The sequence below is a fragment of the Oncorhynchus mykiss genome, chromosome 17 (genome assembly GCF_057628025.1).
Source record: "Oncorhynchus mykiss isolate SJ-2025 chromosome 17, ASM5762802v1, whole genome shotgun sequence".
In the NCBI taxonomy this organism is placed as follows: domain Eukaryota; kingdom Metazoa; phylum Chordata; class Actinopteri; order Salmoniformes; family Salmonidae; genus Oncorhynchus; species Oncorhynchus mykiss.
In genome coordinates this window covers 5,051,291-5,072,558 of record NC_143038.1, presented here as the reverse complement: position 1 = coordinate 5,072,558, position 21,268 = coordinate 5,051,291, and the positions used below count along the sequence as shown (strand labels likewise).

At 46.6% G+C, this 21,268-nt stretch overlaps 2 protein-coding genes across 47 annotated transcripts in view; both read right to left on the bottom strand.

Annotated features, from left to right (window-relative positions):
- LOC110493517 (regulating synaptic membrane exocytosis protein 1) overlaps nucleotides 1–15,599 on the bottom strand; it is a 106,764-nt gene extending 91,165 nt beyond the window's left edge. For all 46 annotated transcript variants that reach the window (XM_090204566.1, XM_090204570.1, XM_090204583.1 and 43 more), the window contains exon 1: nucleotides 14,941–15,599. In XM_090204566.1, coding sequence (XP_090060692.1) covers nucleotides 14,941–15,110 — 170 coding nt within the window. In that variant the 5' untranslated portion in view covers nucleotides 15,111–15,599. The remainder of the gene's footprint in view (nucleotides 1–14,940) is intronic.
- A 2,076-nt stretch (nucleotides 15,600–17,675) lies between these two features.
- Nucleotides 17,676–19,456, bottom strand: LOC149975692 (uncharacterized). Its single transcript, XM_090204562.1, has one exon. The coding sequence runs from the start codon at nucleotides 19,025–19,027 to the stop codon at nucleotides 17,972–17,974; it is 1,056 nt and encodes a 351-aa protein (XP_090060688.1). The 5' UTR covers nucleotides 19,028–19,456; the 3' UTR covers nucleotides 17,676–17,971.
- Nucleotides 19,457–21,268: the final 1,812 nt, after the last annotated feature.

Genomic DNA, 21,268 nt, shown 5'->3' with positions numbered 1-21,268 from the left:
TCTGTCCGCGGTGGCGGCTCTGGCGCGGGACGCGGACCCCACTTCGCCATTGTCTTAGTCCGCCTTATTGTCCGCCTCCGTGGCTTACTCACAATGCCCACCCCTCTCAATGACCCCACTGGACAGAGGGGCTGCTTGGGACAGAGGGGCAGCTCGGGACAGAGGTGAAGCAGCTGCTCGGGACAGAGGGACAGCTGCTCGGGACAGAGGGACCGCTGCTCGGGACAGAGGGGCAGCTGCTCGGGACAGAGGGGCAGCTGCTCGGGACAGAGGGGCAGCTGCTCGGGGCAGAGGGGCTCCGGCAGCGGCGCCGGACAGGCGGGAGGCTCCGGCAGCGGCGCCGGACAGGCGGGAGGCTCCGGCAGCGGCGCCGGACAGGCGGGAGGCTCCGGCAGAGGCGCCGGACAGGCGGGAGGCTCTGGCAGAGGCGCCGGATAGGCGGGAGGCTCCGGCAGAGGCGCCGGACAGGCGGGAGGCTCCGGCAGAGCTGGAGAGGAGGGAGCCCCTGTAAGGATGGGCCGGAGAGACAGCCTGGTACGGGGGGCTGCCACCGGAGGGCTGGTGCGTGGAGGTGGTGACAGATAGACCGGGCCGTGCAGGCGCACTGGAGCTCTTGAGCACCGAGCCTGCCCAACCTTACCCGGTTGAATGGTCCCGGTCGCCCTGCCAGTGCGGCGAGGTGGAATAGCCCGCACTGGGCTATGCAGGCGAACCGGGGACACCGTGCGCAAGGCTGGTGCCATGTAAGCCGGCCCAAGGAGACGCACTGGAGACCAGATGCGTAGAGCCGGCTTCATGGCACTTGGCTCGATGCCCACTCTAGCCCGGCCGATACGCGGAGCTGGAATGTACCGCACCGGGCTGTGCACCCGCACTGGGGACACCGTGCGCTCCACAGCATAACACGGTGCCTGCCCGGTCTCTCCAGCCCCCCGGTAACCACAGGAAGTTGGCTCAGGTCTCCTACCTGGCGTAGCCATACTCCCTGTTAGCCCCCCCCAATAAATTTTTGGGGCTGACTCCCGGGCTTCCATCCACGACGCCGCGCTGCCTCCTCATACCAGCGCCTCTCCGCTTTCGCCGCCTCCAGTTCTTCTTTGGGACGGCGATATTCTCCTGGCTGAGCCCAGGGTCCTCTTCCGTCTAATTCCTCCTCCCATGTCCATACTTCCTCGCGCTGCTCCTGCTGCTGCTTTTTCCGTTGCCCATTACCACACCGCTTGGTCCTGTTGTGGTGGGTGATTCTGTAACGGTTCTCTTGTTGTGGAGTAGAGGCGGAGCAAAACGCAGCATGGTGGTTGTTCATTGTATTTTAATGAAGACACTATACATGAACAAACTAACGAAAACAAGAAACGTGAGAACTCAAAACAGCCCGATCTGGTGCAAACACAAAGACAGGAACAATCACCCACAAACACACAGTGAAACCCAGGCTACCTAAGTATGATTCTCAATCAGAGACAACTAATGACACCTGCCTCTGATTGAGAACCATACTAGGCCGAAAACATAGAACTGCCCCACAACATAGAAAAACAAACATAGACTGCCCACCCAACTCACGCCCTGACCATACTAAATAAATACAACACAAAGGAAATAGAGGTCAGAACGTGACAGGTAGAGAGAGGAAAAAGGAGGAAAGAGGTATTTATGACTGTCATAAACCTACCCCCAGGCCAACGGCATGACACCAGCAAGGGACACTGACACAACCACCTCATTCTTCTCTGCAGATTCTCAAAACACAATACAAAGACATGTCTACAAAATTCCCCTGCAAAGGGATTCTATTGACAAGAATGATTTGTCATTATCAATGGGCTGGGCGAGGTTTACAGACAGTACTTTGAGATGAGGAAGGGTTTTTTGGTTGTGCTTAGACAGTAAATGTATTGTTGTGTATGAGAGCGATTGAGGTGCCATTTCTCCTCAATCTCCCATACACAACCATTTATATCGCGTAAGAACTGCCTTCCTAAGACTTTTCACACCTTCTTTAGCCCCCCCACCCCAGCCCATTTACTTTGTTGACTTATCTTTCCTCTTAAAAGCAGCTCCCAGTGTCCTCTCATTGTCCCTAAACAAGACAATAGCCGGTCCCATTTGGTTGATACCTTTACCAACAAGGCGTGTTGCCCTACATCCCATCCACAAAGAGTATAAAATGCAGTACCAGCAAATCTTCTGCAAGAGGACCAAACAGTTAATGGATAAGTGACCCTACACCACTTTCGGCAGAGTCTTATCCAGCTGACCGTTCACCGCTGACAGGGCAGGCCATCACCATAAGCACAAAGAGTCTCAGCTTCTCCAGCTCCCAAATGCCGAACACAATTGCCAGTGTACCGAAGCCAATGAGTGGAAAAAAGGTCTGAATTGGGCTGCCTGTGTAAACACAGCCAGTGTGGCAAAGCATAAGACCATGTAGAACAGGGGTCGCCAACCCTGTTCCTGGAGATCTATCCTCCTGTAGGTTTTAACTCCAACCCTGTTCCTGGAGATCTACCCTCCTGTAGGTTTTAACTCCAACCCTGTTCCTGGAGATCTACCCTCCTGTAGGTTTGGAGTTTAATGTTTGAGGTCCTCCAATCAGGGGTGAGGATGGGATTATTGTTATTCTTTATTTATGTTTTGTGGTTTGGCTTCATGCTGTGAGCGGTGTGTGTGCTGGTGGTTATGGGTAGTTTTATACTGTGAGTGGTGTGTGCGCTGGTCCTGGTAGTTAGGGGCGGCAGGTAGCCTAGTGGTTAGAGCGTTGGGACCGAAAGGTTGCTTGATTGATTCCCTGAGCTGACAAGGTAAGAAAAATCTATCGTTCTGCCCCTGAACAAGGCAGTTAACCCACTGTTCCCTGGTAAGCCATCATTGTAAATAAGAACTGTCGGGCGTCAGGCAGGGCTTGGTTTTTCCAGCCCTTGGAAAATTTCTTTGGGATGAGGGCGGGGCCTTGCCTTGCCGGCGTCTCGGGCGGGTGGGGGTGAGGGCACACTCTGACCAGAGCACCCACTGTGATTGCCATTCCAAAGAAACATACAGTAAATTCTGGGAATACTTGTAAAGCCGTGGGAGGAGTGTTGTCATGATCAAACTGCCATTCAGCTCCTCATGAGTCATCTGCTTGAAATCCAGCATAATGTCTAATCCCTCAAGAGGGATACAGTACACGGGATATAGTTCTGCTACATTGACACACGCATGCAAATTAATTCTGTTTCTGTATCTAGAATCCACAACAGGAAGAAGCCCAGGCACCACACAATATTGTCAGTAAGACAAAAAAACAAACTCAAATTATACTCCATTGTCCAAATTGAACAACCATGCCAGCATAACATCACCATTAGTGATGAATAGAACATGCAAATATATGCACAGGCACAGAGTTTACATTTATAACAATATCTAGCCTAATAGAAAGAAATATGGCATGACACTCAATCTTTTCACAGTGACCAGACCATACAAATGAGCCTAGATAAGCAGACAGTATCTACTGTACCTTCAGCCATGTCTATCAAGCATGCTTAGGCAAATATTTTTATAGTTAAACCAGTTTCAGTTTTGCAGATTTACAACAGTAAATTGTTGTATTATTGTTTCTCCTCACTGATGGCAAGTAAAGTAGCCAGCTAGCGTGCTGGATATGCAATACTTGTTATTTACATCTGTTTGGAATCCTATCTGGCGTCATGCCTATTTGTGAGATTGAAATGCATCCACAGTCATAATCATAACCAATTTCCACCCTCATCAATTATGTGACATAGTGTGAGAGCGAAATTACAAGATTATGTTATAATGCTGGTATTGCATCATATGTTTGTTTTATGCAACGGAATAGGGGGTTCTTAGAACTATATTGTGTCTGTGTGAACTGAGAGTGGGCCACTGGGGTTTCATGCTGACAAGTATATTTACAATGCCTTAGGCCACATTTCAGTCATGTGAGGGAGATTGCGTCGGTTTGACTGGAAGGTACCAGGAAGCGATGGCTTGGGTATGGATAATTATGAGATCAAGCTTGTGTTGGGGGCCAGACCCTGGTTTCTACACAATGAGAACGGTCTTTACAGCAGATACTGTCTGCTGTGAATTATTAGTATCTTTCATACAAATCCTAACCTTATGACCCATTCCACACATCTGTTGTTTGTCATGTAGACTAAGGGGGTGTATCTTTGCTATAAAAGGTGTTTGTATCCTTTGTGTCGGGGCTCTCAGTAAATCATCTAAGTGTGGTTCTTCGACAAGCCATTGTTATTGTAGAGCACTCACATCATTCACTTGTGTGTGTGGTGTGACCTGCTCTCCTTATTAATAAGTGAATAAAGTTTTAGTTTAAGTTGAACTCTGACTTGTGCAATAATTTTGTCTCCCCTCATTTGATAATACCGAAATTAACCACCAGAATAGCTAGCTAGTAAAATTATTTTCAGTTACTGATGTTACATGTTTGCTAACAAGTTACAAATGCGAGCTGTGTCACATAACAAGTTAGCTGGCATCGGCTGTAGCTTTTTATTTTTATCGAACTTTTATCTAACTAGACAACTCAGTTAAGAACAAATAATTATTTATAATGACGGCCTACCCCGGCCAAACCATAACCCGGATGTCACTGGGCCATTTGTGCGCCGCCCTAATGGACTCCCAATCACAACCGGTTATGATACAGCCTGGAATCAAACCAGGGTCTGTAGTGACACCTCTAGCACTGAGGTGCAGTGCCATAAACCTCTGTGCCACTTGGGAGCTAAGCTTCTAATGTTAGCTAAATGCAACTCTTTGTTTCGAATCCTCTTTGCTATATATCCAGTTGAAACATGTATGGTTGAATGTCACCATAAAGCTAATAGATGCTCCATCATCGAATTTGTGTTGATGAGAGGAATCAATTGAAGCCATTGTGTCTGGTCAGTTCTTTCGGTTTTGCCCAAAGGATTGTTGTTACAGTAGTGTCCGCCTCCTTTTCAAAAAGCCTTTGTGGAGAATCGGGGCCAGAGCATGAAGTACCGCCCAACACAAGTTGTCGTAATTCAGAGACTAAAATGTTGTTCTCTGCTTGTGTATTTAGCAATGAATCGGCCAACAGGAACAACGCTGAAAAATGCCTAATGGCTCTTTCGAACAAGGAGAACCATACAGTGCCTTGCGAAAGTATTCGCCCCCCTTGAACTTTGAGACCTTTTGCCACATTTCAGGCTTCAAACATAAAGATATAAAACTGTATTTTTTTGTGAAGAATCAACAAGTGGGACACAATCATGAAGTGGAACGACATTTATTGGATATTTCAAGCTTTTTTAACAAATTAAAAACTGAAAAATTGGGCGTGCAAAATTATTCAGCCCCCTTAAGTTAATACTTTGTAGCGCCACCTTTTGCTGCGATTACAGCTGTAAGTCGCTTGGGGTATGTCTCTATCAGTTTTGCACATCGAGAGACTGACATTTTTTCCCATTCCTCCTTGCAAAACAGCTCGAGCTCAGTGAGGTTGGATGGAGAGCATTTGTGAACAGCAGTTTTCAGTTCTTTCCACAGATTCTCGATTGGATTCAGGTCTGGACAATGACTTGGCCATTCTAACACCTGGATATGTTTATTTTTGAACCATTCCATTGTAGATTTTGCTTTATGTTTTGGATCATTGTCTTGTTGGAAGACAAATCTCCGTCCCAGTCTCAGGTCTTTTGCAGACTCCATCAGGTTTTCTTCCAGAATGGTCCTGTATTTGGCTCCATCCATCTTCCCATCAATTTTAACCTTCTTCCCTGTCCCTGCTGAAGAAAAGCAGGCCCAAACCATGATGCTGCCACCACCATGTTTGACAGTGGGAATGGTGTGTTCAGGGTGATGAGCAGTGTTGCTTTTACGCCAAACATAACATTTTGCATTGTTGCCAAAAAGTTCAATTTTGGTTTCATCTGACCAGAGCACCTTCTTCCACATGTTTGGTGTGTCTCCCAGGTGGCTTGTGGCAAACTTTAACCGACACTTTTTATGGATATCTTTAAGAAATGGCTTTCTTCTTGCCACTCTTCCATAAAGGCCAGATTTGTGCAATATACGACTGATTGTTGTCCTATGGACAGAGTCTCCCACCTCAGCTGTAGATCTCTGCAGTTCATCCAGAGTGATCATGGGCCTCTTGGCTGCATCTCTGATCAGTCTTCTCCTTGTATGAGCTGAAAGTTTAGAGGGACGGCCAGGTCTTGGTAGATTTGCAGTGGTCTGATACTCCTTCCATTTCAATATCGCTTGCACAGTGCTCCTTGGGATGTTTAAAGCTTGGGAAATATTTTTGTATCCAAATCCGGCTTTAAACTTCTTCACAACAGTATCTCTGACCTGCCTGGTGTGTTCCTTGTTCTTCATGATGCTCTCTGCGCTTTTGACGGACCTCTGAGACTATCACAGTGCAGGTGCATTTATACGGAGACTTGATTACACACAGGTGGATTGTATTTATCATCATTAGTCATTTAGGTCAACATTGGATCATTCAGAGATCCTCACTGAACTTCTGGAGAGAGTTTGCTGCACTGAAAGTAAAGGGGCTGAATAATTTTGCACGCCCAATTTTTCAGTTTTTGATTTGTTAAAAAAGTTTGAAATATCCAATAAATGTTGTTCCACTTCATGATTGTGTCCCACTTGTTGTTGATTCTTCACAAAAAAATACAGTTTTATATCTTTATGTTTGAAGCCTGAAATGTGTCAAAAGGTCGCAAAGTTCAAGGGGGCCGAATACTTTCGCAAGGCACTGTATCTACACCTACAGAAACGTATAGTGCGATCAGTATAACATAGAGCCTTTGCGAAATGCCATAAAGCGGGACTACATTACTTTTTAGAACTCACCCCCCATGATCAACACACTTGAAGCTTTCATAGGGTGTATCATTCAGCGCGCGAAGCCCTGACCTGCCTTCCTCCTGAGCAATTATATGTGAAACACATAACACTGACCTAGAAATGCCTCAGACATGATGAAAACAAGCCCAGATTCCCCCAGGGTGAAGTTCCCCTTTATGTTTAGGCATTAACAACTAAGATTTTTTAAAGGGTTAAATTTAGGCATAACCTTCGAAGTCTTAAGGTTAGGCATTAACTCGGAATGGTTAAGGTCAAAGTTGGGGACAATTTTCTAGTGCTGGATTCGAACATGCAACCTTTGACACCAGAGGCAAGAAGAAGAAGAAGCTCCAGTGGACACGCGATCTCCAACACTTGACTATTGAGGAGTGGAAAAACTGGTCCAACGAATCCCGGTTTCTCTTGTGTAATGCTGATGGCAGAGTCAGGATTTTCCGTAAGTAGCATAAGTCCATGGCCCCATCCTGCCTGGTGTCAACAGTACATGCTGGTGGTGGTGGTGTAATGGTGTGGGTAATGTTTTCCTGGCACACGTTAGGTCACTTGATACCAATTGAGCAACGTTTCCATGCCCCAGAGAATTCAGGCCGTTCTGGAGAGGGGGAGGTCCAACCCGGTACTAGACGGGTGTACCTAATACACTAGCCACTGACAAACTTCTCAACAACACATATATACTCTATTCAAATATCAGGAGGAGTTGATTACGAGGAACAGAAAATGATTAACCAGGATGCAGTGGAGCCCAGGTGTAACCACACAGACAAAGGCAGGAGGCCTTTTCCCACCAGAGATAGAGGGCACACACACTGAACTACTAACGCTAATAACGTACATAGAGTACACAAATAAACACATACCTTAAACTCTATATGATCCTCATACATACACACACACACACCACAGTGATTACGACCCTGGCAGTGCCAAAATTGCTCCACCAAACTTGCTGTGGAAACAAAATGTTGCAAGATAAAATGAACAGAATGGGCAGCTATTCCTTGATATGCAGCCGAGTTCCACCTGAACTGCTTGCCGCATAGAGAAATTACACCCCACTGAGAAGACAGCCGTGCACATACACACACACACACACACACACACACACACACACACACACACACATTAACACAACTCACATACACACACACTGACGCAACTCTCTCTCACTCACACACACATACTGTGCTCCTTCCACACATGATCGTTCCTCCAGGTGTTTCAGTTACACCCAAGTGCCTCTGAGTTATTCTAATTAAAAGAAAAGATTGTGTGAGAGCCAACATCCACTAAATACAGACACATCAACCATAGTGTGCGCGTGCGTGTGTTTGTGTGTGTTAGCAGGGAGATGCACCGTCTTTTGCTGCAAACCAGATGCTGGTGTGTATAATAAAAGTTGCTGACTATTTGAACAGGGCCCCAGTCTTCAGGAATGGAAGTTTCTATGAAGACGACTGGGGCCCTATTCAAACAGCTCAGAAATGCATCAGGTAGACAGAACACCACATCAAGGTAGTTTTGATCTTCTCATAATAAGCGTTAAGGTATTGACAAGTTACACACACACATACACACACACAGACACACAGACACACACACACACACACAACCACTGACGGACGCATGCAAGTACTCACACACACACACACAAACACACACAAACACACACATACACACACACACACAGACACACACACACACACACACAACCACTGACGGACGGATGCAAGTACTCACACACACACACACACAAACACACACACACACACACACACACACAAACACACACACATACACACACACACACACACAACCACTGACGGACGGATGCAAGTACTCACACACACACACACACACACACATCCACTGACGGACGGATGCAAGTACTCACACACACACACACAAACGCACAAACACACACACACAAACGCACAAACACACACACACAAACACACACACACACACACAGACATAAACAAAGCCATGCCCAATAAATATACACTTCTAATTAGGAGAAATTCAACAACGGGGGGGAAACTGAAACAGGTTAAAGATGTGGGACATCAACAGCATAGCCAGAGCAAGCAAACTGTATATTTAAATATTTCAGGAGGCCGCTTCCAAGTGTGAGCTATTTCCAGAGCTGTTCCATAATTCAACATTAACAATTTTCTCCCGGAAACCTTGAAACCTTCAGCTCTCTGATTAAGAAAAAATAGCAGTTTGTGTTTATTTGAACTGTGAGATATCAGAAGAGAGGGAATACTTTCATGTCTAGAGACAGAGGGTATTTATTTTCCCTCGTGGGAACGATTTGGGGACGTGTTGTGACGGTGTAAAGTGTCTGACCATATAAGTGTTTAGAACCTGGCTTCACATGCCTTCCTGGACATGTATCCCTGAAGAGGTAAGGCTGTTTTTCTACCCAATTAATATGACCCCATGTTTAATGGAAAAATCCCCAATTCACCAACCAGCTGTCACGTCACGGGTGCCAACAATATAAAATAATATGAAATAGGATACTGTCGCTAAAACTCACAGTTCTTGTGCCAGAAGAAATGTTAAAGGCAGAAACAGGAGAGCTACATAAGTCAGGAAGAGTTCAGAGTTCATCACCAAGGACACATCCTCCCTCTTCTCCATTCCCTCCAGCCGTGAGAATTAAACCACACAGAGAAATCTCCACACTCATTCTCTCCATTTCCCCTGTCTTTCTCCCTCCCCTCCCCCTTATTTCTCTCTCTCTCCACCTTCCCACCATGTCATATTTCCCCCTCTCTCTCTCCCCAATTCATTCCCTCTCTCTCTCTCCCTCTCTCTCTCTCTATCCCTGTGTGTGTGTGTGTGTGTGTGTGTGTGTGTGTGTGTGTGTGTGTGTGTGTGTGTGTGTGTGTGTGTGTGTCTGTGGCTATGGTCAGTTACCTCCCTCCAGTCTGCAGAGGAAGCTCCACAGCAGAACAGTGCTAATTGCTGGGAAGAGGAGAGTAGCCAGCCGGAAACATGGGGACATTGAGACACAGCAGGAGGGTGGAGGATGGGAAAAGGGGGGGTGAGGGATAGGGGGTAGGGGGGTGAAAAGGGGTTATTTGGGGGGTAGAAGGAGGCAGGAGTAACCAGCCAGGAACACTAAAGACACTGAGACACAGCAGGGGCGAAAGGGAGGTGGGACGGAGGGAGAGGGGAGGAGATGAGAAGGCAGAAGGGAATAGGAGTTGGCATGGCAACCCTTTCAGCTGGTGCTGATCCCACACATGGACAAATAGTTACAACTGCATGACTTGATGAGGGAACTCAGAGCCCAGGTCATTACCATAGGGGGGTTACAGGACAAACGTATCTCGATAACAAATCATAAGCATTACTACTCATAATAAAATGCAGAGATGAATCTAAGCATTTGATATCATTACATCAGGGACATTCACAGGATGTGTCACAGCATGTATGTTAGTATAGTAGCTGAGTACCCAGTCTGGAACAAACACACCAAGTGTCTCAGTCCCATAGAAGCACTAGCTGTGTGTGTGTGTGTGTGTGTGTGTGTGTGTGTGTGTGTGTGTGTGTGTGTGTATGTGTGTGTGTGTGTGTGTGTGTGTGTGTGTGTGTGTGTGAGTCGGTGTGTGTGTGTGTGTGCGTGTCGGTGTATGCCAGTCAGTAGCTGACAAAAGCCAAAATATTCCCAGGGAGGACATAGCCAACCCCCAGCAGCCCCGGGGTGCACCACCAGGTCTGACACCCGCTCCACGTCAACATCAACTACCGACCCTGTCTGTCAATCAATAATCACATCACAGCCCTCCCAGCTCTGCAGCTGACGCAGCTGTGGATACATACATAGTGGGCTTGTGTGTTAGGTGGTTGGGACGGTGTACACAGAGCATGTGAATGTTTGAGAGACTTGTACATGTATGTGAACGTGTATTTATGTGTATTTGCAAGTGACTCCTTGCAAATACACATCTCCTATACAACAGCCTTCACGTCATAGTAGCCTCAACACAGAGGGGGAAAATAACTGGATCATCCAGACCTCCTCCCTACAACCTCCATACTAACCTCAGCTACACGTCTTGCCCTTGTATACCTATCTAACAGTGACCTATGGCTGGCTGGTGATGTAGTGCCTGCATGGCCTTCTGATGCACTCTGTGCTCTGGGGGCCCTCTGGAGCCCTGTGAAGCTGAGATTGGCAGTGTGTGTGTGTGTGTGTGTGTGTGTGTGTGTGTGTGTGTGTGTGTGTGTGTGTGTGTACACTCGCGCTCTCCCTGGTACCCCTCTAATCCTAAACCCTCCAAATCCTTCCATCCACTATACTCTAGGATTCCTCTCTTCCGCCATCTTTGATGATGAGGGCTCTTCCTCTCTCTCTCCCTCTGCTTCATACACCCCTCTAAGAAACTCTACAACCTCTGTTAGCTCATCAATATTTGAAAGGGGTTTCTATATTTACAAATGCTCTAAGGGGGAGATTTCCTGTTTCGTTAACGGGTGTTGTTTCACCACATTGGGGCGGTAGCTAACTGCTAAATGCTAAATGCTGTAAATTCTTTGAGCATGCTAGTTCAGTGTTCAGTTCAGTCCTGCTTATTAGTGTGTTAGAATGGTGCTCAGCACTCCTACTACACTCTCAACCATGTCTATAGTGTCCAGTAATACCATCTCTCTTAAGCCACGTGTCCAACACCCTGATTCAGAGGACAGTAATGGTCTTGCACATCAACATAGTGTGAAGTTGCTCATTTCACACCTTCTTTGAAAACTTTTACAGAGGACAGGATAGAGAAAGTCAATAGACCACGTCATCTTTCTTCACCTGCTGCATCTGCTGCAACAACACCTACAGAGATGAGTCACCCACGGTACAGATACAGTAGCACCACTATTAAGAGCAGAAACTCCAGGTGCTCTGTTCCCACAGGCTGACCTAAGGGGTCATCATTAGTCCAGGATGAGGCCTCTGGGCTGGGCAACAGACCTGGACACACTGGCCTCTCCCATGACGGAGGTGGTGAGATACAGGAACCTATGAGTTTATCACCAGCTGCTTAGCTCCCAGGTACCATAAGAACACCTGGGTCATATTCATTAGTGCCCACCGTAGCAAAACGTTTTGCAACGGGAAACAAAAAGGACAATTTTTTATTGGACAAGTTCAGGTAGTCCCTCCCCATTTTGGTCCGTTTTCTTCCTTTTGGTGTCTAATGAATAGCACCCAGAACAGTCGGGAGGGCCAGTGTGGCAATGTTATATCATTGTCACGACAGACTAGCTTGATATCATCTATTGCATGTGTAATAATCATGTGCTACATTGTTCATTGTTCATCGGAAACGTTCACTGAGCTGAAGTGAATGGGGAAAGTAATTTGTTGGATGGCCGCATGCCAAGAACGTGGGACCATAGGCCTAATGCTTGTCCTGTCTATTCAAAAGACCCTGATCACAATGCCATACTACTAGACTGTATTAGACGTTAAATGCTCAATGGAAATATATGAGTTTAGTAACGATGTGCAACAACCCACTGGGCACACACTGGTTGCATCAACGTTGTTTCCACATCATCTCAATTAAATGACATTGAACCAAATTGGAATAGACATTGAATTGACACCTGTGCCCAGTGTGAATGGTTCTGAAGTTGCGTGTCTGAGTAATGTGTCTCCCCAATGCATCCCATGATGCACAGCAGGGGCGCAACTTTCACTGGGGTCGGAGACATGTCCCCCCCCCCCCACATTCTGAAATTGCATCCCCCCACCCCCCAGTTTTATCATTAGAATGTGATACAAAACCAGGTGTACTTCAGGACCATGTGGACGCCTCCGAGCTATCTGGTAGGATGTTTGGAGTGTTTATCCGACTGGATTAAAAAAAACTATAATTAGGTCCCCCCCACTTCTAAAACCAAAGTTGCGCCCCTGATGCACAGGAAGAATGTGAATGCCCGCAGAATCCATGGAAAGTTCACACACAGCCCCAGTCTTTCACGCTCTTTCTTTTTTTCTTTCTTATATTATTTCTCTCTCGCTCTCTCTCTGTCACACACACACACACACTCTCTATTCCCTATTCTCCCATATGCCATAAACATTCCGGACACAAGGCTATTGTGATTCTATACCATTTCTCTTGGAAGCACTGAACCACTACATACAGACCTTAACTTGAGAGCCGCCAACACATGACAGCTTCTCATATTCAAAGGGAATCGTGTGCAACTGTGCACACAGAGCCACAGCAACAGCACAGCAACTGGCCATGACCTTTGCGTGTGCATGGATCATCATATAAATGATTGGCTAAATGATGAGGGCATTATTTACAGAAGCTGTGGAGGGCTCAAGCCTCATGGAACATTAAATACATCACTTCCTCTCCTGGGGCACGAGATCGCTCCAGCCCTGGCTCCCCCAGACTTCAACCAGGAAATGAAACAGTGCAATGCAATTGCAGCAAACAAGGATGTCGAAAATCACTTTGAACAGGCTAGATATCTTACATAGTGTATTGCTGTTGGAAATTGGACTCGATTGAGCCTTCGGTGAGGATGAGCAAAGTGAATGTTAGTAACACAGCATGAGTCACGTAGTGCACTATGGATGTTCCCTATTACCACACGATCTCGTTAAGATGGTCTCATGCAAAATTATATAAGCGACTTTTATTCACCTCATTGCATTGTGTTGGGAACCGACCGGTGGGGAAACTAAAGAATAACCTATACATCCGTTCACGGGGGAAGGAGAACAGAATAGATGTTTAGGCCAACAGTGGACTAGAGCTGAACACGAGAGGCGCACGGCACCTACACGCTGCATTCACGTTTTCCGAATAAAATAGGTCCAATAACTGATTCATTCGATATCAGTTGAATTGATACTGGTTTGAGGTGTTTTAAAACCAGACATTGGCTATAACTGGTCGATCTTCAATTCCCCCTATCATGCTTAGGGGTGAGATTTCCAACCAGTGCAACCACACCCACTCTCACTCATCGCCGAGGGTAGGGGAAAATGGCACCACACCAGTGTAACACGATTGTCGGGCATTAAATACGAATGATTTGTGCCAGGCTCGCAATGAAGCATCATTGTAGTTTTAATGTCACCATCATCTTGTTGGATGTCGACGGTGTCATAAACAGCAACAGGTGACATAAACAGCAACAGTTCGATATCTTGCACACCGTTGATGTTGTGTTAAGGACAGCTACCAAGCCTTGCCAGCCATCAAGCTGCTTCGGTAAGGTGGTGTTATCGGTTGTGTACGCGGCGGTGTCAAAGCAACAAAACAAAAAATACTTTGGGAGAGGAGGAAGAGATGGAAAGATTCAGGGAGGGAGGGGGGCACGCAGTCCTGTGGTATGATTCATCCAGTGCTCCCCCACTGGTACACCCCGTCTCCCCTCCTCGGCCACCCGCGCGAGGCTACACCTGTATCTCGTTTGACCCGATTTCCCCGTCCTTATCAATGACTACCTCCATCACCATCGACTGTCACGACGAGGATACCTTGATTAGCTATTCACCTTGTAAGCTATGTCCACACTAGGATGAATTTCAATCATATAGACTAGGCTACACCTGACGTTCCTTATGGGGGCTTTTGAGAAGAGCGCATAGCCTATACTGGATTTGAGCAAAGCTAAACCATTGACATGCCTATAAACTGTGACCCCCCCCCCCCCCCCCCCCCCCCGAATAGCCGAATCCCAAAACGAACCCCAGTATCCAACCTGGTGTGAATTATTCATACAGTGGCAAGCAAGGGAACACTGTTAGCGTGGGCTATAACATCTGTAGGCTATACGGAAATTACAGCCCAGTATTAGGGAACAATAGGGGATGCAACGAGTTGTGGTGGTTGAATGGGTGTGAAATGTGACTACAATAGTAAACGACAGGCATATTGGTAACATATTGGGACTAATAGGTGGCGGATGGCCGCTCGCGCGTCTGCCTTCTGGACACAGACACCTCGCTCGTGAATGGGGGTGTTGCGTTCGGGGTTCCACCGACCACCGTTCAGGGAAAGGAAATGTAGCCCTTACTTTAACACGGCTTCCTCTTTCTCCTCTTCCTCCTTCTGCCGATCCATTACGGCCATGATTATTTTCCTCTCCTCCTCCGTGAGATGGCTGAGGTCCGGCAGTTCGGGAACGGTCGGCGGCGCGGTGGGTGGGCGAGGGCCGCCCTGGGGCCCCACCGAGGCGGTCGACATCTTTTCCACCAGCAGCACCCCTCCTTGGCTTGCTACTGTCGTTTCGACTGACAGAATCCCTGCTGCTTAGCGTTGCGAGCCACACCTCACGACATCGTCCACGGGTAGAGCAGCAGCTCTGGTGAATAGGGCAAGCCGCCGCTGCTCATGGTTGTTGCAGGCACCCACGGTTGTGCTTTTGTTTCTCGTCCTCCTCGGCTTTTTTCTCTCCACCTCCTCACTCTCTAGTCTCTCGCTTCTCCCCCCCCACCCCCCTCCGGCCCACCGCTCCCCTCCACCAACGCCGGTTTTACGGGAAGCCCATCTCCACGCCAAGAGATGACACAAGCACGCCGAGGGACCCTCTGGATGGACTGGCTTTGAGCTGTGATGCCCTCGCGCCACCGGACACGGGCTCGGTGATGCTGGACCGTGGTAAAGTTAGGCGGAGTCTGTGTGTTGCGTCCCCCGTCCCCCACCCCCCTCTCTCTCTCGCACTCTCTCTCTCTCTCTCTCTCTCAGTGCTGCCACCGCCTCGGCACTGCTAATGTTGCAGCCACTGACAGGGAGATGGAACAGTCAATGGGAATGCAGCCCCCAGAGCTCGCATCTTTCTTCCTTGTGATTGTGCACGCACTTTTACGAATTTGAGAATTATTTAACCGGGTAGGCTAGTTGAGAACAAGTTCTCATTTGCAACTGCTACCTGGCCAAGATAAAGCATGCAAGAACAACACGTTTTCCAACCTCACTTATTTCAGGAGTCACGCCACCCTGGCTGGCACAACACACACACACACACACACACACACATCTGCAAATATTAACCAAAAACAGAGTTCAACGTCTTAGACTTTACAGCGTTCAGTTTGATTCCTCAAAGTTGCGTCAGAGATGCAAATGGCAATCACCCTTACCAGCTATATTTCAAACAATATTCAACATAACATATAGCTGGATGAACATACAGTGTGTATCAGTAGAGTCGAATAACATATTTGATTGTCCATAAAATAGGATCAGTACAATGGACATCCTGCAATGCGTTTCTCAGTCACGATAAAGAAAAAACATTTCAGCACCATGGACAGAGACATTTACGCACAACTCCTAAGTATCATAATTGCAACAGTTTTAAATCAGCTAATGCTAGTTTTTACTATCTATCCCTTCACTTCATTGTCGAGCCCTTGTCTTTTGAAGTATATTAAACAAAAAATGCACGACGACCATGATACTGGCTAGTCTATACAGTAGAATTTACATACATGTCAATGAACTGAAGTCAAAAACCCCTACGCTGTTATGCTGACTGTGCAACTATTTTCTCATTACCAATGAAGCGCACTCAATTAATTTGAAACATTCTTAGTCACAAGATTCCCCAAAACTCTCCAGAAAACGTCTGAGGCATATTGAGTAGTTATTTAAGAGTTTACTGTAGCCTAAAGGCGTATTAATTGTAGCTCAAGTTGTTGCTGTCGAGTATCAGTTCTAATGGTCGGCTATTCATCCGTTTGTATTGAAACCCAGACCCAAACACTGGCTTCGGTTTCTTTCCAATGACGTAATGTTACGGGGCTCGAGTCGGAGTCCATCCACCAGATGGCAATGCTACCGACCGAGTCCGTTCGATTACGTCACCGAGGAAGTGACTGTACTGTATTGACGTCAACTACCAGTGGTGCAGAATTTTGTCATAATTTAGGTCGTGACTACTAGCAGTCAGAACTGGATATTTTTAGCCTCTTGCTGTAACCTAAATGGAGATGGCTATTGGTTTCAGGTTTCATTATCATAACATTGTGTTGTAAAAGAGCCCTCGGAAATGGAGCAGAATAGTGAATTTAATTGAGAACAGGGTTGGTGTTTTGTTGGTGGTGGTTTGAAACATAAACTATAGCCATGTCATATCATCTGTTATATGTCTTAATCTGACAATAGCTCACAAAGAACAAACTGAAAACACACTTGCTTTACATAAACACCTTGTCTACATTATGCCTGTGGTTAAACTCCTGCACACACATGGGTGTTTTCATGATGCATCAACGTGGTGTAATAGACTTCAATACCGTGGGTCAGTCATGTCTAAGGAGACAACTGCAATGTAAACCTCATCATAACAGAATCATAACCTAGGCTACAATCATATGATGGAAATCCTCAGTAGCCAGAGACAATCCATGTCCAATTATCATACTTATTCACCGGTATAAATCTCCCACAGGAATTCCTAATATGGGAATATCCCCATATCCAACAGCTGATAAAAGCATCATTATGAGGGGTACCATTATAATTGTGCTTACTACTCCATCTTGAGGCCCTGAGCGAGAATGCCTGTTATTCTCCGGAAAATGTGGACATAACTGATCGCATTAGCGTTGTTACGTGGTTACAAACTTTTCACATAATTGCATATTTCTGAAGGTCACAGTTGCCCTCCTGCTGACGTCTTTGCCTCGGTTGTCTCAATTCGGAGTTTGAAGGTTAACCAGTGATTTATTGACAAGTAGTTGAACTACGAAACCCCTTCCATTTTCAATGACAGTGATACCAATGAGAGACAAACATGATCAAATGCAATGACAAAAGGTTTACAGAATATAAAACGGGTGGGGTCGAGGAAGGGATTGGGGATGAAGACAAAGTGTGATAAAAAAAAACAGGAACACCATTGTGGGTGTCTGCATCAGTGATCTCCCTGTGTGGTGTTGTGGTGGCAGGTGAGGCTGCTCACATCCTTGTTGATTTCATCCTCTTTCTTGGAAGCCACTTTAGCCTGGAAAAAACTAAAGGTAGAAAATATAGAAAACTTATTTTACAGACAGGCCATTAACACCGGATTTCAGTATCAAAATAGTTGATAAATGATTATATTAGGTACAAAAGAGACTAAGAGTGTATGAGTTATTACTTCCAGGCTTCTTGTTCTTCCCCCTGAGAGCTCTCCAGAGAGATGAGAATAATCCACACCTCTTCTTCTTCTTGGCAGCAGCAGTTGAGATGTCGTTGACATCAGTGGTAGAGGTAGACATTTTCTCAGCAGATTGCTCCAGGCTTGTAGCACTGGCATCAACTTCATGTAAAGCAACAAGGCAACTCTTGGTTGAAACCATAGAAATAGTGATGGTTAGACTACTTCTCTTGGTTGAAACATAAGCCACAAGGACCTCAGGTTGGTTGGAGGCTCTCGGGGTGGAGTCATTATCCTGAGACATTAGGTTTGTAGCAGACTGGAACAGGTCATTCTCCATGATGGAAATGCTGATGGACAGAACCTGAGACACTAGGCCTGCATCAGACTGGATCAGGTCATTCTCCATGATGGAAATGCTGATGGACAGAACCTGAGACACTAGGCCTGCATCAGACTGGATCAGGTCATTCTCCACGATGGTAACACTGGTGGACAGAACCTGAGACACTAGACCTGCAGCAGACTGGATCAGGTCATTCTCCACGATGGTAACACTGGTGAACAGAACCTGAGACACTAGGCCTGCAGCAGACTGGATCAGGTCATTCTCCACGATGGAAACACTGGTGAACAGAACCTGAGACACTAGGCCTGCAGCAGACTGGATCAGGTCATTCTCCACGATGGTAACACTGGTGGACAGAACCTGAGATACTAGGCCTGCAGCAGACTGGAACAGGTCATTCTCCACGATGGTAACACTGGTGGACAGAACCTGAGGAGTCTGCAGGAGTGTCAGTGGCTCCCACTCATCCAGGAAGACGTTCTCGACAGAGAGGAAACTTCTTCCTTTCAGAGCTGGGGGAATGTAGGGGGTGTACCCAACTGTCCAGAGCAGAGAGCTGTCAATGTCATTTGCGTAGTGGTACTTGTCACCAAGCACCTCTGCAACGCTCTGATGGATGTTCTGACTCTCTGACTCTGGACCTTCAAGGGTGTTGAGTTGGCTCACCATTGAGATCCACCCTGAAAGAAACACCAACACAGCACAAGGTCAACAAAACAGATGTTTTGCATTTTAAGGAAGGGATATTCTCATTTTCAAATAATGTGTGCCTTCCAATAATATCTCCAATTTCCTTAAAGTGTGCACTTATTCACTACTTCTCAGACATCTTAAAACGTTGGATTGGTGGAGGCATGGGCTAGTGGGATTTTCAACCATATTTATTATACCAGTAATTTCCCTTCAATTCAGTGAAGTGAACAAGTGCGCACTTTGGGAGGAAGGAGAGATAATTGGGACATTGTGTAACATAATTTACAGCTTTAAATATTAATTTTGCATGGTTACCATGCTTGGTAACTAACAACAAAAGCCTATACAGCCATCTTCTACTAAGTTTTATTATACACTGCTCAAAAAAATAAAGGGAACACTTAAACAACACAATGTAACTCCAAGTCAATCACACTTCTGTGAAATCAAACTGTCCACTTAGGAAGCAACACTGATCGACAATAAATTTCACATGCTGTTGTGCAAATGGAATAGACAACAGGTGGAAATTATAGGCAATTAGCAAGACACCCCCAATAAAGGAGTGGTTCTGCAGGTGGTGACCACAGACCACTTCTCAGTTCCTATGCTTCCTGGCTGATGTTTTGGTCACTTTTGAATGCTGGTGGTGCTTTCACTCTAGTGGTAGCATGAGACGGAGTCTACAACCCACACAAGTGGCTCAGGTAGTGCAGCTCATCCAGGATGGCACATCAATGCGAGCTGTGGCAAGAAGGTTTGCTGTGTCTGTCAGCATAGTGTCCAGAGCATGGAGGCGCTACCAGGAGACAGGCCAGTACATCAGGAGACGTGGAGGAGGCCGTAGGAGGGCAACAACCCAGCAGCAGGACCGCTACCTCTGCCTTTGTGCAAGGAGGAGCAGGAGGAGCATTGCCAGAGCCCTGCAAAATGACCTCCAGCAGGCCACAAATGTGCATGTGTCTGCTCAAACGGTCAGAAACAGACCGTGCAGGACGTTTGGCATTTGCATGAGAACACCAAGATTGGCAAATTCGCCACTGGCGCCCTGTGCTCTTCACAGATGAAAGCAGGTTCACACTGAGCACATGTGACAGACGTGACAGAGTCTGGAGACGCTGTGGAGAACGTTCTGCTGCCTGCAACATCCTCCAGCATGACCGGTTTGGCGGTGGGTCAGTCATGGTGTGGGGTGGCATTTCTTTGGGGGGCCGCACAGCCCTCCATGTGCTCGCCAGAGGTAGCCTGACTGTCATTAGGTACCGAGATGAGATCCTCAGACCCCTTGTGAGACCATAATGCTGGTGCGGTTGGCCCTGGGTTCCTCCTAATGCAAGACAATGCTAGACCTCATGTGGCTGGAGTGTGTCAGCAGTTCCTGCAAGAGGAAGGTATTGATGCTATGGACTGGCCCGCCCGTTCCCCAGACCTGAATCCAATTGAGCACATCTGGGACATCATGTCTCGCTCCATCCACCAATGCCACATTGCACCAGACTGTCCAGGAGTTGGCGGATGCTTTAGTCCAGGTCTGGGAGGAGATCCCTCAGGAGACCATCGGCCACCTCATCAGGAGCATGCCCAGGCGTTGTAGGGAGGTCATACAGGCACATGGAGGCCACACACACTACTGAGCCTCAGTATTTAATAAGAATATTTCATTCATTCATATCTAGGATGTGTTATTTTAGTGTTCCCTTTATTTTTTTGAGCAGTTTATTTCCTTTTCATAAGAATTAAATCAATTCATATTTGAGTTTTAAGACTGAAATAATTGAATTGTTCTTACCTGAGCTAACGTCGTTGTCCTTAAAAGAACAATGCCCGTCTTCAGGGAGAATGAATGAAAAGCTCGCCATAATGCTGTATCCCTCGTTGTTTGTCGATCAAGAACTGAAGATATTTTGAGAGTTCTGGACATATCTCTTGGGTTCTGGAGTTCCATGTGAAGCGTCGGCATTGTGACCCTCTCGGTCGCATAGAGATGGGATTCTTTATGTCCCATATCTGCAGAATTCCATTATGCAAGGTTTAGAATGGAATTCGGTAACACTTTATTTGGATAGTCCCAAGTAGATGGTTTGTAGATGTTCAATAACTGTCAACATTTCAACTAACTACCGCTATCCACTAACCCATACCCTTATCCTAACCCTAGCCCTAAACGCAACCCTTACCCGAATTCTAAACGAACCCTAACCTTAGAAAATAGTTGCT

Excerpts from the sequence above, each read along its gene's own strand:
- LOC149975692 (XM_090204562.1), bottom strand. The coding sequence starts at position 19,027 with ATGGTGAGCCAACTCAACACCCTTGAAGGTCCAGAGTCAGAGAGTCAG.